This window comes from Pyxicephalus adspersus, chromosome 4, assembly GCF_032062135.1.
Source record: "Pyxicephalus adspersus chromosome 4, UCB_Pads_2.0, whole genome shotgun sequence".
NCBI classification, from domain to species: domain Eukaryota; kingdom Metazoa; phylum Chordata; class Amphibia; order Anura; family Pyxicephalidae; genus Pyxicephalus; species Pyxicephalus adspersus.
In genome coordinates this window covers 69,354,379-69,367,597 of record NC_092861.1, presented here as the reverse complement: position 1 = coordinate 69,367,597, position 13,219 = coordinate 69,354,379, and the positions used below count along the sequence as shown (strand labels likewise).

The 13,219-nt window shown below is 33.6% G+C and overlaps 1 protein-coding gene across 1 annotated transcript in view; it reads left to right on the top strand.

Moving 5' to 3' along the window:
* IMPG1 (interphotoreceptor matrix proteoglycan 1) overlaps positions 1-13,219 on the top strand; it is a 120,895-nt gene that overhangs the window by 18,124 nt on the left and 89,552 nt on the right. Inside the window, 1 exon segment of the mRNA XM_072408550.1 lies at positions 12,236-12,457. Within this exon segment, the coding sequence (XP_072264651.1) occupies positions 12,236-12,457 (222 nt within the window).

Sequence of the window (13,219 nt, the reverse complement as noted above, 5' to 3'; positions counted from 1 at the left end):
GGGCTTGATTTATTAAAGCTCTCCAAGGCTGAAGAAAATACACTTTCATCAGTGAAGCTGGGTGATCCAGCAAACCTGAAATGGATTTCTTCAAAGTCATTTGCTATTTACTAGCCCCCATAGCGTTCTAATTCTGTCCGTATTTCCACACAAAAAGCGTTACATTTTTTTGCATGGAAATTTATTTTACATTGTAGGCCTAAAATTTTTAGGCATAACTCACAGAAATATGTCCAATGTTTAATAAATTCAATATTAGGCTTTAAATAAAAAAACACTAAAATCTGTTAAAAGAAAATAAAAAAACAGTGAAACCATGTAATATAACTGTTCAGTAGCATGTATAATATATATATAATATAATTATATATAGATTATATAAAGATTTCTTTGTATTGGACTCAATACTGCTATTTTGTATTGAATGCAATACAAAATTATTTGAATTTCCTGTCGCTCCTTCCGCCTGCACCGACGCTTACACCAACGTCACCGGGAAACCCCGGAGAACATCTCTGCAGTCGCCGGCAGGAAGAAGACGTGTCCTGAGAACCTGCAGGGACCAGCAGGACGCCGGAGGATGACAACGGAACAAGGTAAGTGTTTTTTTTAATGTTTTTAGTGACTCGGGAATACCGCTAGGGGGGCTAGAAAGTGTTTTGAATCCTGGACCAGATCCATTCCAGGTTTGCTGGATCACCCAGCTTCACTGTTGAAATTGTATGCTCTCCAGCCTTGGAGAGCTTTAAAAAATCAGGTCATATATTTCTATCTATACAGCATTTACATTGTTTGTCAACACAATTTTCTCCTACTTTGTGTATAGATTTAAGATGTAAGAACTTGAAAAAGACTTGAAAGCTTGCATTTTTTTGTATAATCTTTGTAAATCTTGCATTTTTAATCACACATATTTGCAAATAGAAGGTATCATTTAAACTACAAACCTTATACAATAATCAATGGCTAACATGTTTTAGACATTGCCATGTATAAGGCTAACATGTATGACACCACTACTGCAATGAGCTTTACAGAAAATACAGCACATTGTATAGACTCTGAGAAGGTGAAATGGGGGCATGGTCATGAATCACCACCATAAACCACCATAGCTTTGTCTTCCTGGTTTGCTGTAATGCAATTTTAGTGAAACAAAATGTACTGATCCCTCTCATTAATAATGCAGAGAAATAATTAGTGTAAATTCTTTGATAACACATAGCATAAAAGGCAACCCACTCTTTATTATGTGCGATCTGTCTCTTAGGCAACCCAAAGAATGGATAGCACCTAAATTGTATCTTTGAAAGTAATTGTACATTAGAAAAAAAAATAATGGTATGCGTTGATGAATGAAAGAAGAACCTTAGACCCTCAGGGCAACAGATTCAGTCACTTAGACCCCTTTGACACCTGTTATTATGCACCATAGCAATGTATGTGTTAAGTCATCAGGATATTTGTTTTACCACCTATTTGGACATTTTTATTTAAATTCAGTGTTTTGTGTATTAAAAGGAACTAAATTATACACTCCTATAGACTGGAGAAAATGTTCTTCACTACAATCCAAATACAATGAGGGCTATTTTTCATCTTTCCTAATACTTTTTTTATTACAATTGTTACATCACAGGAAAACTAAAAAAAGGACTTTTCAATAAAAATGAAATGGTAATCATCAGTAATAATATGCATATTCAAATAACAAACACTAAATGAAAGACAGCCTTCTAAATTACTGAAACATTTTAGTTAATGAATTTCATTTAAGGGTTTTTGAAGACTCAATATCACTTTTTCACTTAGTAATTTTACTACAGCTCAGAATAATTTTAAAGACACAAGAACTTTTATATTTACAACAAATTATAACTATTTTCAAATTATTTAATTGATGCACTTTATTTAAACCCAGGCTGATTGTAGCATTTTATATGGTTTCAATATTAGTTTTCAATAAGAATTATGTTAGGGGGATAGCTTGTCTATTTATTATGGTATATTTCAATATCCTTTGATTGTTATGGCTCCTCAACAAGCCATAAAAATGAACAGGCAGTTTAAAGATGTTCCCTTACTGACAGGGATTTACTAAATGCTGAGAATATTGCTGGCCTGGATAACCTTTCTAGATTTATTAATACAACTAAGGAAAAAATATTTGAAAGATAGATAATCATGGTAAGAAAAAATGAATTATTATATTGCATTAGCTTCTTAAAAACATGTATCAGTACATATTAACATTTCCTAATTCTGATATTTTGACAAAACATACTTTTTTTAAATGTAATTATAAAAAAAGCACAGAAGATTTAAATCTAAAAGTGTAGTGTTTTTTTTATCTTCTGGAATAAATTTATTCTTCAGTTTACTTACTGTCCTGATATCTAGTAATTTCCTCACTATAATGAATCTTCTGGTCTTCAAAATTAAGTTCAAAATTATAATTATAATTAGTTATTATCACTACTGGGGATGCAAATACCTTAAGGCACCACTATGCATATTTAATTGTTTTGGAAAGCTCCATTATTTATCCTAGTAACCAAGCCTCACATGAATGGCAAAATGGACAAAATATCATCCTGGTCACTCTATGGCCTGCTTTTCCTTCTTTTCTTGCCTAGCTATTGGTTTGGATCACATTAGCCAAGGGGAAATAATAGAGCAGAATATGCCACAGAACCCACAGGACCAGGAGATCTGGTAGATTTTTTTTTCCTCTAAAACAGCATCCAGATGGAACCACCTCTGACATCCACCTGTTACCCTGAAAACTGTCCCACAGTTCGATGTTTATATTAGCAACCCTTGGTTGTGTGCATGTTGATAATGGTGGACACCGGCTGTCTTTTGCATACAATTTAAGGGCTCGCAGAGGTTGTCTAGTTGACTAGGTAAACTTCAATTTGGATTTCATATTCCAAATTTTAACAAAACAACCAACATGGTATGTTGATCTCACACTGCCTAAAATTACATTACATACAGTCTTGCCGGCATATGGGACATCATTTCTTCCAATAACACAGAGGCACCATTCATTTCACCAATCACATAGGTGCACTATTCCTCCTGTTTACCTTGGGCTACTAACCTCTAACTTCTAACATGAGTATTATTAATACCGCTGACCATAGAATTTTATAATATACTGAAAATGAAGAAAATTTTCAGTATGTCTCACTAAAAGCGTTTGCCTAATGCTAAATATGTTGCTGCATCCACATACTCTGTTCCATCAGAGGTTTCAAGCCCACTCCTTTCCCTAAAACATGTAGCCTAAACAAGATTAAAGTAGAACTTTAGCCTCCCCAAATATTGCTGCAGCATTTAACTATGATGTACAGTTTTTTCTTAGTTTCAGAAATACATAATAAAACTGCCAATACGTCCACCTAATGCAGCTTCCTGTAATGGTGGGGCAGTTATGCTGCACTGTTCATGGAGGTTGTGCTTTTGAGTTTTAGTTCTCTAATTGTCTATAGGAGAGTTGTTTAAAAGTGGAATAGATTATATTTGGTAGTAGAAGCTGTAAAGTTAGCAAATGAAAGGTTTGGTTGTTACAAGGCTGTTACCTTGTTCACTTTGTAATTTAAACTCCCTTTTATCTGGAGTAAATGATAGGCATTTTATTTTTCAAAACTTTCAAACCTTTTGCAGATATTCATTTCCCACTTAGTTGCTTTTTTACTTATTTTTCATCTGTACAACTTTAACACAATTACTGCAATATTTAATATCTTATTACCCCAAGGTAAACTTGGAAACTAAATGATCATAGTTACACGGTTTTATTGCTTTATTTTCGAAATCCATTTTTATATCTTTAGTACAAAAAATATAAAGCCTATATGAGTTTCATTACTGGAATATTTTCTTATTATTCCAATGAGTTATTCCCTTTCTTTCTTTGTATAGTCTGCGTGCATTAAAAAAAAAAAAAGATTAGCCTTTTTACTTTCTTTAACAGTTTGTCATTTTGCAGCCCAACTAAACCCTAAACTATACAGTGCAAATTGTAATAACAATCAGGTTTAATTGTCAAGGTAAAAAGAGTGTCAAAACAAGGTGGTGGACCGAATATTTATTTCATGAGCTTGAACACTGTTTAGTTATTTCCTTTCATCTCTAATTTCAGTCAATGAAGGAGTGGGGGTGTCAATCAGATGTGACCACATGACACACAATAAAAAATAAACATTAGATGCCAGACTACATTTCAGAGAATTACTACATTACAGTGGAAACCATGGAGAAGATAAACGTTCATGGGTGAAATTTGGTGATCCAGCAAACCTCAAAAAGATTTTATAAAATCATTCCTATGATAGTTTAACTTCTCCAGTCTTGGGGAGCTTAAATGAATCAGGCCCCATGTAAGAGTAAGGACACAGAAGAGTTATGTGAAGTAGGTGGTGAGCAATTGTAGGATCTCATTCTAGTAAAAGGAGACTAAAATTCTTTAAAGATTCTGGATTCGTGGCTAGGTACACAGCGACAGCCATCCACAACTATTTAATGGGATGTTTAAAGAAGTTCAGTTCCAAGGTAATTTACACTTACACAATTTAATCTTCATGGTTGATTTAGAAACTTGCTTTGTCCATTTTCATTTGATTTTAATTGAGCCCAAGTCGGCCTATTTCTAACTTTTAGTGTTACTAAAGTACTCACCTGTATTCCTATCTAGGTGAAATTTGAAGAGATTTTCCCTAATTTGTCCTAAAGACAAACAAAGTGAAAAGAACCTTTTTTACAGGGTACATTTTTACATATGCATGTTCCGATAAGTGTATAATTGCCATTTATTGTATAAATAAAAGATTTCCCGCATATATAAATAAGAAAATAGAATTTTTTTGTATTAATGTATTTTTATTTGGAAGAAAAGGGACTGTAAGGAAACATTACAAACCATTGTTAACTCAGGCAGATCAATAAATATAAATGCACATAAAGATCTCCTGCATCTTCAAGACTACACAGCCAAAAAAATACAGATAGTATGACTCCAGTGAAAAAAATAACACAAGCATTATTAGCAGGGTACAAACCATAATGAACAAAATGCAATATGCACCAGTAGATGATACGCCATCTAGGGAGAAGGTACTAGTAATAAAGAAAGGCTAGTATTACAAGATGTGATCAAGACAGACGGGGCAGGGTAGACCGTGAAGCAAACCCACATAAAAATGTAAAGAACAATTTGTACTGAAATGAACAAAGCAGAAAAAAACAAAGACAAATATCCAATAAAGAGAAAGGGTTGAGACCTAGTCATCAAATGAAAAAGAGCCTCCCTTAACCAACACCTCTCTTTCCTTTGGACCCCTTCAAATCTCACTTAGTTAGAAAATGTAAGAATAAACCAAATTACAAAAATTCTAAAAAGAATGATGGTGGCAAAAAAACTGACCCTGATATATTGGGTCAAACTTGGAATGGATCTTGTCAAGAAAATCTAAATATTTACTAATAGAAAATGATTAGGAATGTATTCCAATGTTGCTGGATCACCCAGGTTCTCCCATGATAGTCTATCATTTCCAGGCATGAAGAGCTTTATTAAATCAGGCCCATTGGTACTAATTTATTAAATCACACTAACACTGGAGAAGATATACTTTCATCAGTGAACCTGGGGGATCCAGCAAACCTTAAATGGATCTGGCCGTGCATTGAAAGTGTAGGTTTCTATTGTCAACCTTGTTCTACACCTACAGAGGAAGATTGCTGCTTAACTGAACATTGGTTTTAAGCATAGGCAGCAGGAAAGAAGAACATTTACTGTCTTTCTTTCCAAGGTATGCATTTGAACATACATAGGGAATATTGTTTATTGAAGCAAAATACAAATCATCATAAGCAAAAACACTGCAGACTATAAATACCATCTTTAGATTAACCCTTAAAAAACCTGAAGTTACTTTGGAACAGTTTTACGTTTTGGAAAACATATGCTATAAGCCTTATTTTACAGTCTGAAATATATTCATATTCTTTATAAAATAAAAAAAATTGCAATGTCTCCTGAGGAGGTAGAAATATTGTCTGTGAAATGCATTGGTAACTTCTGTTGAAAGAATGGATATGATGACAGAGACGTTTAATAACAAATCGTTTGGTTTATGCATTATTTATGATACCAATATAAATTTTTGGGATATGTATAAACTCTGTTTGAATATTCACTTTAATATGCTTTTAAACAGTATGTGTTGATATTTTTCCAACTAGAAGGTTTTTTGTATTGACCAATAATTGTGATTTATTTTGGTTAAAATCTTAGCTTTCCTTTCACCATTGGGTGTTCTCATTAATATTTGTTATCTGTAACCATCAAGCTGTTCCTTTCTTTCCTGTTACACATACATGTTTTTAATATTTATTACAGAGGAAATAAAAATAGTTATTTTAAGAAATGCAGATTCCTATGATTTATGTTTTATATGTTTTGGGTTTGCTATACATAAAATTACTCTGTTGTAGACAGGTCTTTGATGTGTTTTGGATCTGGAAAAGAAAGATACAAAGTAAATAAGCAGAGATCAAAAGAAAAGCAAAAAAAAAAACACACATGGAGACCCTCATTGCAGGTTGAAAAAGATCAAATTTGATAGTCATACTGAGGGCATATTTAAGCTACAATTTTGGACAACTGCCATCCAGAAGCTTCCAAACAAAAAAATAAGTCATTTAATTAGGAAGTTGCAAAACTTGCAACTGCTCTTTAGACATTACAACATAAAGACACAAGTTCTGGTTTTCTTGGAACACCTTCTTAATCAACCATGCAGAACCATGAAGACCAAATTATCCCCATGATCACCAACAAGACATTCCAAGGACCTAAAGAATGACTATTCTCCTATTATTTTCTAGTGCAATTCCTATTAGCAAGTGAACCTGTATAATACAAAGAACCAGAATATAAAATACAGGTAGAAAACATATAATTATTATGTTCTTTATTAAACTAATAAACATTCCATGAATCTCTGATCGACTTCTTGTTGTATATGTGATTTTTTTGGCCCTGTGAAAGTTCTGTATAATCTCTGAAAGTCGTGTATACTTTTTGTGGCTTTGTTGTTTTTATATCTTATGAAGTACATGAGTACCATGTTCAGTACCAGGTTGTATAAGTGACTCACTGTATTGCTCACTGTAATAATGTCTGGCATCATGCTCTGATGTTTTGTTTTCTCCTTCCAACTCTTCGTTATGGTTTTTTTACCTTGACATTTTCACATTGATCAATTTCATATGCTGTAGTTCCCCAACACCTATCTAGGTAAAGTCATTTTTCTTTAGACCCTGTGATTTATTTTCTCTCAACACACCTAATACTTTTATCCTTATTGCTTATCTGTCTCTTTTGTCCAGCTCTTTCTTCAGTCTTATAAATTCTCTCGTTCACAAGGCAGATCACTCTAAGTAAAAACTTTAGAATGCAGAGATTATTTTCTAAGCTTTACTATTTGAAAATAGTACTGTTAGGAATAAACTTTTCAAGGGAAACACATTTAATGCAGCAGGGGTATGATGATACCAGCTGTAACTATCCAGGAAAAGACTATATACAACTCCCTAGAGTAGTGTTTCTCAACCTTTTGGGGGAAAATGAGGGAACCTCTTGCAACTTTCAGGTCTTCAAGGAACCCCTTCTATAATTACTGTTTCCACAGCTCACAGTATATTAGTGTGGTGGTCAGTGGAAAGAATTCCTCTTATTGCTGACCATTGGGAAGGCAGCTACACTTACAGATAACCAAGAATATTATTGGAATCTTTTAAACTGTCCTGAGAGTCACAAATGGCTCAGTGCTCAAAGAACCCCTAGCAACCCCTGAGAAACCTGGAGAACCCTGGTTAAGAAACACTGCCCTAGACGGTACAGTAAACGCTGTATATGTGGCAAACTAGTTTCAAAATTTGAATTGTTTAGATAAAATATATATATGATATGATATGTGACAGGAGTGGGATGTGATGTGTCCTCTTACAGCAGTAGCCCATCTGCTTTGAGATTTGATGCTGTGTTCACATGCTTTCCTGCACTCCTCTGTTGTAATGGGTTATTTGCGTTACTGTCGCCTTTAAGCTCAAATCAGTCTGACCATTCTCCACTGACCTGTAGCATAAACAAGGCATTTTTGCCCAGAAAACTGCCTCTGACTCTATGTTTTCCCTTTTCCCTTTTCAGACCATTTGTTTGTAAACCATACAGGGAAAATAGTAGCATGTTGAGTATGCCAAAATATTCTCTACAAGTGGGAGGTGGTCTTTTGGTGTAGAACAGCAATGCTTAGATTTATGTGGATATTGGAGTTTGTGCTGGATGATCCCCAAATGTGCTCATAGATGGCCTTAGCTTAACTTTTGCCTTCCTATACTTCACCAACAATAGGTTTTTTTCAGTGCTACTAAAAAGTTATAAACTAGAGAAGTAATTCTATTACCACTCTGAATTCACTCTAAATAAACTCTAAATTCAGCATAAGCATCACTTGCAATAACATAGGTAATGACAACTATTCCACTATCAACACCTTTTTTTTCCAACCTCTTATCATTCTGAAAACATACGCCATCCTAATACAGCATTACTCCCAAGCTTTCATCAAGCACAACATGTTGTTGAAATTTTGAGGTAAAGATGTTTAAAGTGGTTCCAATAAAAAAAAGTTAAGATGTGTGACAAAACATTATTGTTGGCCAATAAAAACAGTACCAATTTTTGTAATACAAGCATGTGTTTTGTACTTACAGTGACAGTTTAATTGACTAACTGCAACAATGTATAACTTTCCTAAACATAAAAAGTATGCATTTAAAAGAATTGACTTTTTATAAACCTTGACATTTACTCTTTTTGGTCCATGGAGATCTTTATGGTTTATATTTTGTGTTGTTTATATTGTGTTTTTCAATGATACAGATGATTGGTTAGCTTATTGTATCTGTCTAATTAGGTTCTTCTTTCCTATTTGTGCTAGTAATTGCATTCCACCTTGAAGGCATATTTAAAAAAGCTGTTTTGACTTCTGTCATTCATCAGTATTCTCTACATGCTTGTCTGACATGAGTAGAACACAAAATTGAAGAGGTGCTGGAAGTTTACATTTAGGCTTTAATATCAGAAAAAATGGTATAGTATCCCAAAGGCACAATTACCTATTATCCATAATGCTATAGAGATTAACAAAGACAGACCTGACATTGCTGTTTCCATAGATATAATAATGTAAAAATTGTAGCTACCTAAGGACAGGACATGTGTTTTTTAAGGATTACCAGTGAAGATCAAATGAAGAAGCCAAAAAAAGAAAACTGATGCACCACTCGCCTATATAAGACCTAACAACATGGCTGCAACATATTACATTTTAGTTTTTGGGTTTAGATACACTTTAACTGGAATTCATCCCAAGTGTGCTTTCTTTTTAAAAAAAAAGGTTGTAACAATATCACAACTTATTATTATTATTATTACCTAGAACCTCTATAAACCAGTAAATAGAAGTCAAGAAAAAATCTCTTCATTTTACAATAGTAAAGCCAAGTTCATATAGTATAGAAATAATTTAGAAATACCATGACTTTACATTTAATGACACTGATGTTTAAAGCAAAGAACTTCAAATACAATTTACATTTCTTGTACCTCAGGCAGCAAACTGTTATTTTTCTTGGCAGTTTGTAAAATTATCTTTTCACTGTGAGGTGTGATATATTCCAACCAACAGAAAAGCAATGTACTGTAAAAATAAAATAAATTAAAATAATACACTAGCTGCTTCAGGCTCCTTTATCTGGTTAGTTTGTTTCCAACAAAAGTTATTTTCGCCTAGCCTGATCCAGATAATTACGCTAATGAAATGTTCATTTCATGGATATTTCTTCTATGAAAACAAGGGAAAAGTAATTACATTAAAATGTTTGAATGTGGTATCTGTATTAACAGAAATCTCATTGAATTAAACTCAGTGGTTTGTATTTATGTCTAATAGAAATGAACCAGATTTTCAATGAGTATGGTATAGTGATTACTTAAAAAGTCATCTTTATTAGACTTTCACATTTTACTTTCTTGATGCTCCATGTTTGCAAATTGTTTTAATGTACCAATTCATATTTGTTTACATTAATAATAATTAGTATGTAAGAAATTATTAGCATTCAGCTCAATTTATGTTATATTGAATTTATTGTTGTCAGTCATGTTAGATTTAACCTATAGGAGTTGAATTAACAAAAGGAATATAAGCTCTTCAGCAAGGTGTATCACCCACTGGCAAGAGATAGTTCACTTGACCTGATTCGTGATGTGAAGCTCTGCTGACTCAAACCATCCAATCATCTGCAAGCAAAAATCCTGTTTTTATTACCTTGCACATAATTGAGTATTCTTGGAAACCAGGATTTGCTAAGCTAAGTGAAGTATACTTTGCCAAAGTAAATTTCACTTTGTTAAGAGACTATATTTGCTTAGTAAATCAACCATGTAGACTGGAACATGAACAGTGAAGCACAGTCATTGTGCAGAACTATTTAAGTGTTCTGAAATGTATCCTAACACTGTTCATTTTTAAATCTTGCTCTAGATAGATTGCACCTTTCTGGCACTGTCTCTTGTAGGTGTAGGGGCGTTACTAATGTAATGATGAAAAGAATGGTATTATTATGATCACATCACCAGTTCTCTGCATCATAAAGACACAGAGAAAAATACCAAAGAGCATCAGCTGACTGGCCTAAATACAACAGAAAAGGGGAAAATATCTTCAGCCTTCATTGAGGATAGCTCAGATCTTGGCTTTTAGCAAGGAACAAAATCTATATCTCTAATGAAGAAATATAATTGTTGCATTGTTGTTAATAAACTACACACAATACATCCTATTTTTATTGAAAAAAGGGTTACGACTCAAATGGGATGAAGCACTAAAGAAATATAGGCATTTTAGTTTGTAAGTTCTGCATAGGATCTTTCACTTAGCTTAGTGAATTAGGTAAAGGTTTTCTGACTTCAATTATCTAATCATGTGCAAGCAAAATTCCTGATTTGTTTCTGCATGGTTAGGTATACTTTGCAAAGTGATTTTTTATCTCATTCACTAAGCTATGTTAAAAATCCATTGAAAGGGGGTAATTCAATTGGCTACATAAACAGCCTACATTCCTTTAGTAAATCTATCCCATTTATAAAAATATTTTTATTGTACTGATCCACTCACTAAAGTAAGAAAAATGTTTGGTTCTATGTGTAAATGTGGCACAGTTTATCAACTTGGTGTTCCCTATAGCCTTTAGTGGTGAATGGAGTGAGGATGTTGCTTTGTAGGCTGATACCAGGTTGAAGCCACTTAGATACCCAAAGAACTACAAGGAGGAACTGCACTGCAAAATCATTGACACGCCATGATGATGGCATCACAAGGTCAAGTAGATCCAGCAAGACACCAAGGGGGTCATATGAAAGGCAAAGTTGGGTAGACAAGACAATGGTTTGGTAACAGTAGTTTGAACAGATTTAGCAAGGTACCAAAGGGTGAGATATGAGTCAAAGTCTGATAGACAAGGCAGTCATCAAACAACAGAAGTTAAGGATGATCAAGTGAGGCACAAAGGAGTGGGGCATGCGGCAAAGTCATCAAGACAAGGTTCAAGAAGCCACAAAATGGTGATCATTCAGCAAGAAGGGTAGGGCGTTGAAACTTTAAATATACCAAATATGCCAATCTTCCATTTGTGGTGGCTAGTGATATTGCTGATAGTGATCAACTATTTCACAGCCAAGTTCATGCAGTGCAAGGTGTGGGCCTGACATGCACTTCTAACTTCTATAAACCTGTGATAAAAATTGGCTGTTCTGGGTATTTTCTTGAAGTGTTCACTCAGCTTCAGCTCTGTTCACTCCTTCAGCTCATTTGTTTTGTAACCTAAAATAGCAATATTATATAAATATTAATTTTTAACATATACCTTTGAATAAATTCAAAAACCAATCACCACTATGAATAATAGTAAAATATTTGAGTATCTTGTGTTGCATGTCTCTGGTTTACAAATCTGGATCTAATAACACCAAAGAAGTTACTCCAGATTTCTTGAGTTAAAGATAAGACCTCACTGGTTTACCTTTAGGATTATTTGTAATCAAAATTACCATATATTGTATTGACAATAAAATTATTCATTTACTTTTAAATTACAGAAATTGCTCTTACATCAAAACATGAAAATTCAGTTTTACCGACTGCTTCAACACCAGAACCCTTTAAAAAATTTTCAAGAAGGTCAACAATAAGAAGACTATTTGATTTAAAAAGGCTTAGAACAAGAAGATCTGCCGTATTTGCAACAGGGGTTAAAGTGTGTCCACAAGAATCACTCAAGCAAATTGTTGCCAGCCATCTGGCTTACTACAGACTAAGAGGTAATATAGTCACATGAAATTAATAACCGTGTATCACAAATGTGTTTTTGTCCATGTTTATTGTACATTTTTACCTAAATTACTTTCAGACTCTATGTAATCTGTTGTCACACAAAACAATTTTATTGATTTCTTTGCACTTAACATATTACAAAACTGTTTACAATTGTTCAACAGATAAAGGTAACAGACTAAAGATAAAATCTGCTAAAAATAAAATCTGTGATACAGCTGGTATAATATATAATCAACAAGAATGAATTACCTATTCAGAGACTAGAAACAGCTTTCAGCATTTGTTCTTTAGAATATTTCGAATCAATGGCTAAACAAAAAGGTATTAGTTCTTAACCCAGTATTGAGAAATTAGTGCACCAACTGTCACAACACACTTATCCTAAGCCTAATGCTAGTGATGGCTTTATTTTGTCTTTATCACTAGTCTCTTCTCATTCTCCCTTGTTGGTGTACCACAAAGAATGGTTCTCAACCCTAGTGTCCTCTCTTTCCATACTCATTTCTTTATCCAGATGATTTACCTATTTAAATTTCAACATTACTGCTGGACTGGTTATACTTTCTTACTGCCTATGTTTCTGACCTTCATTCTGCTGGTTTTTCATGTCCTCTTACCTCCCTAAATTCAGTGTGTAATAATCAGAACTTTCCACCATCATACTCCACTTCCCTACCTGAAATAGCAAATACTGATGATAATATCCCTATGGCTCCCCATAATACCTGATTTATCGTGATATTTAA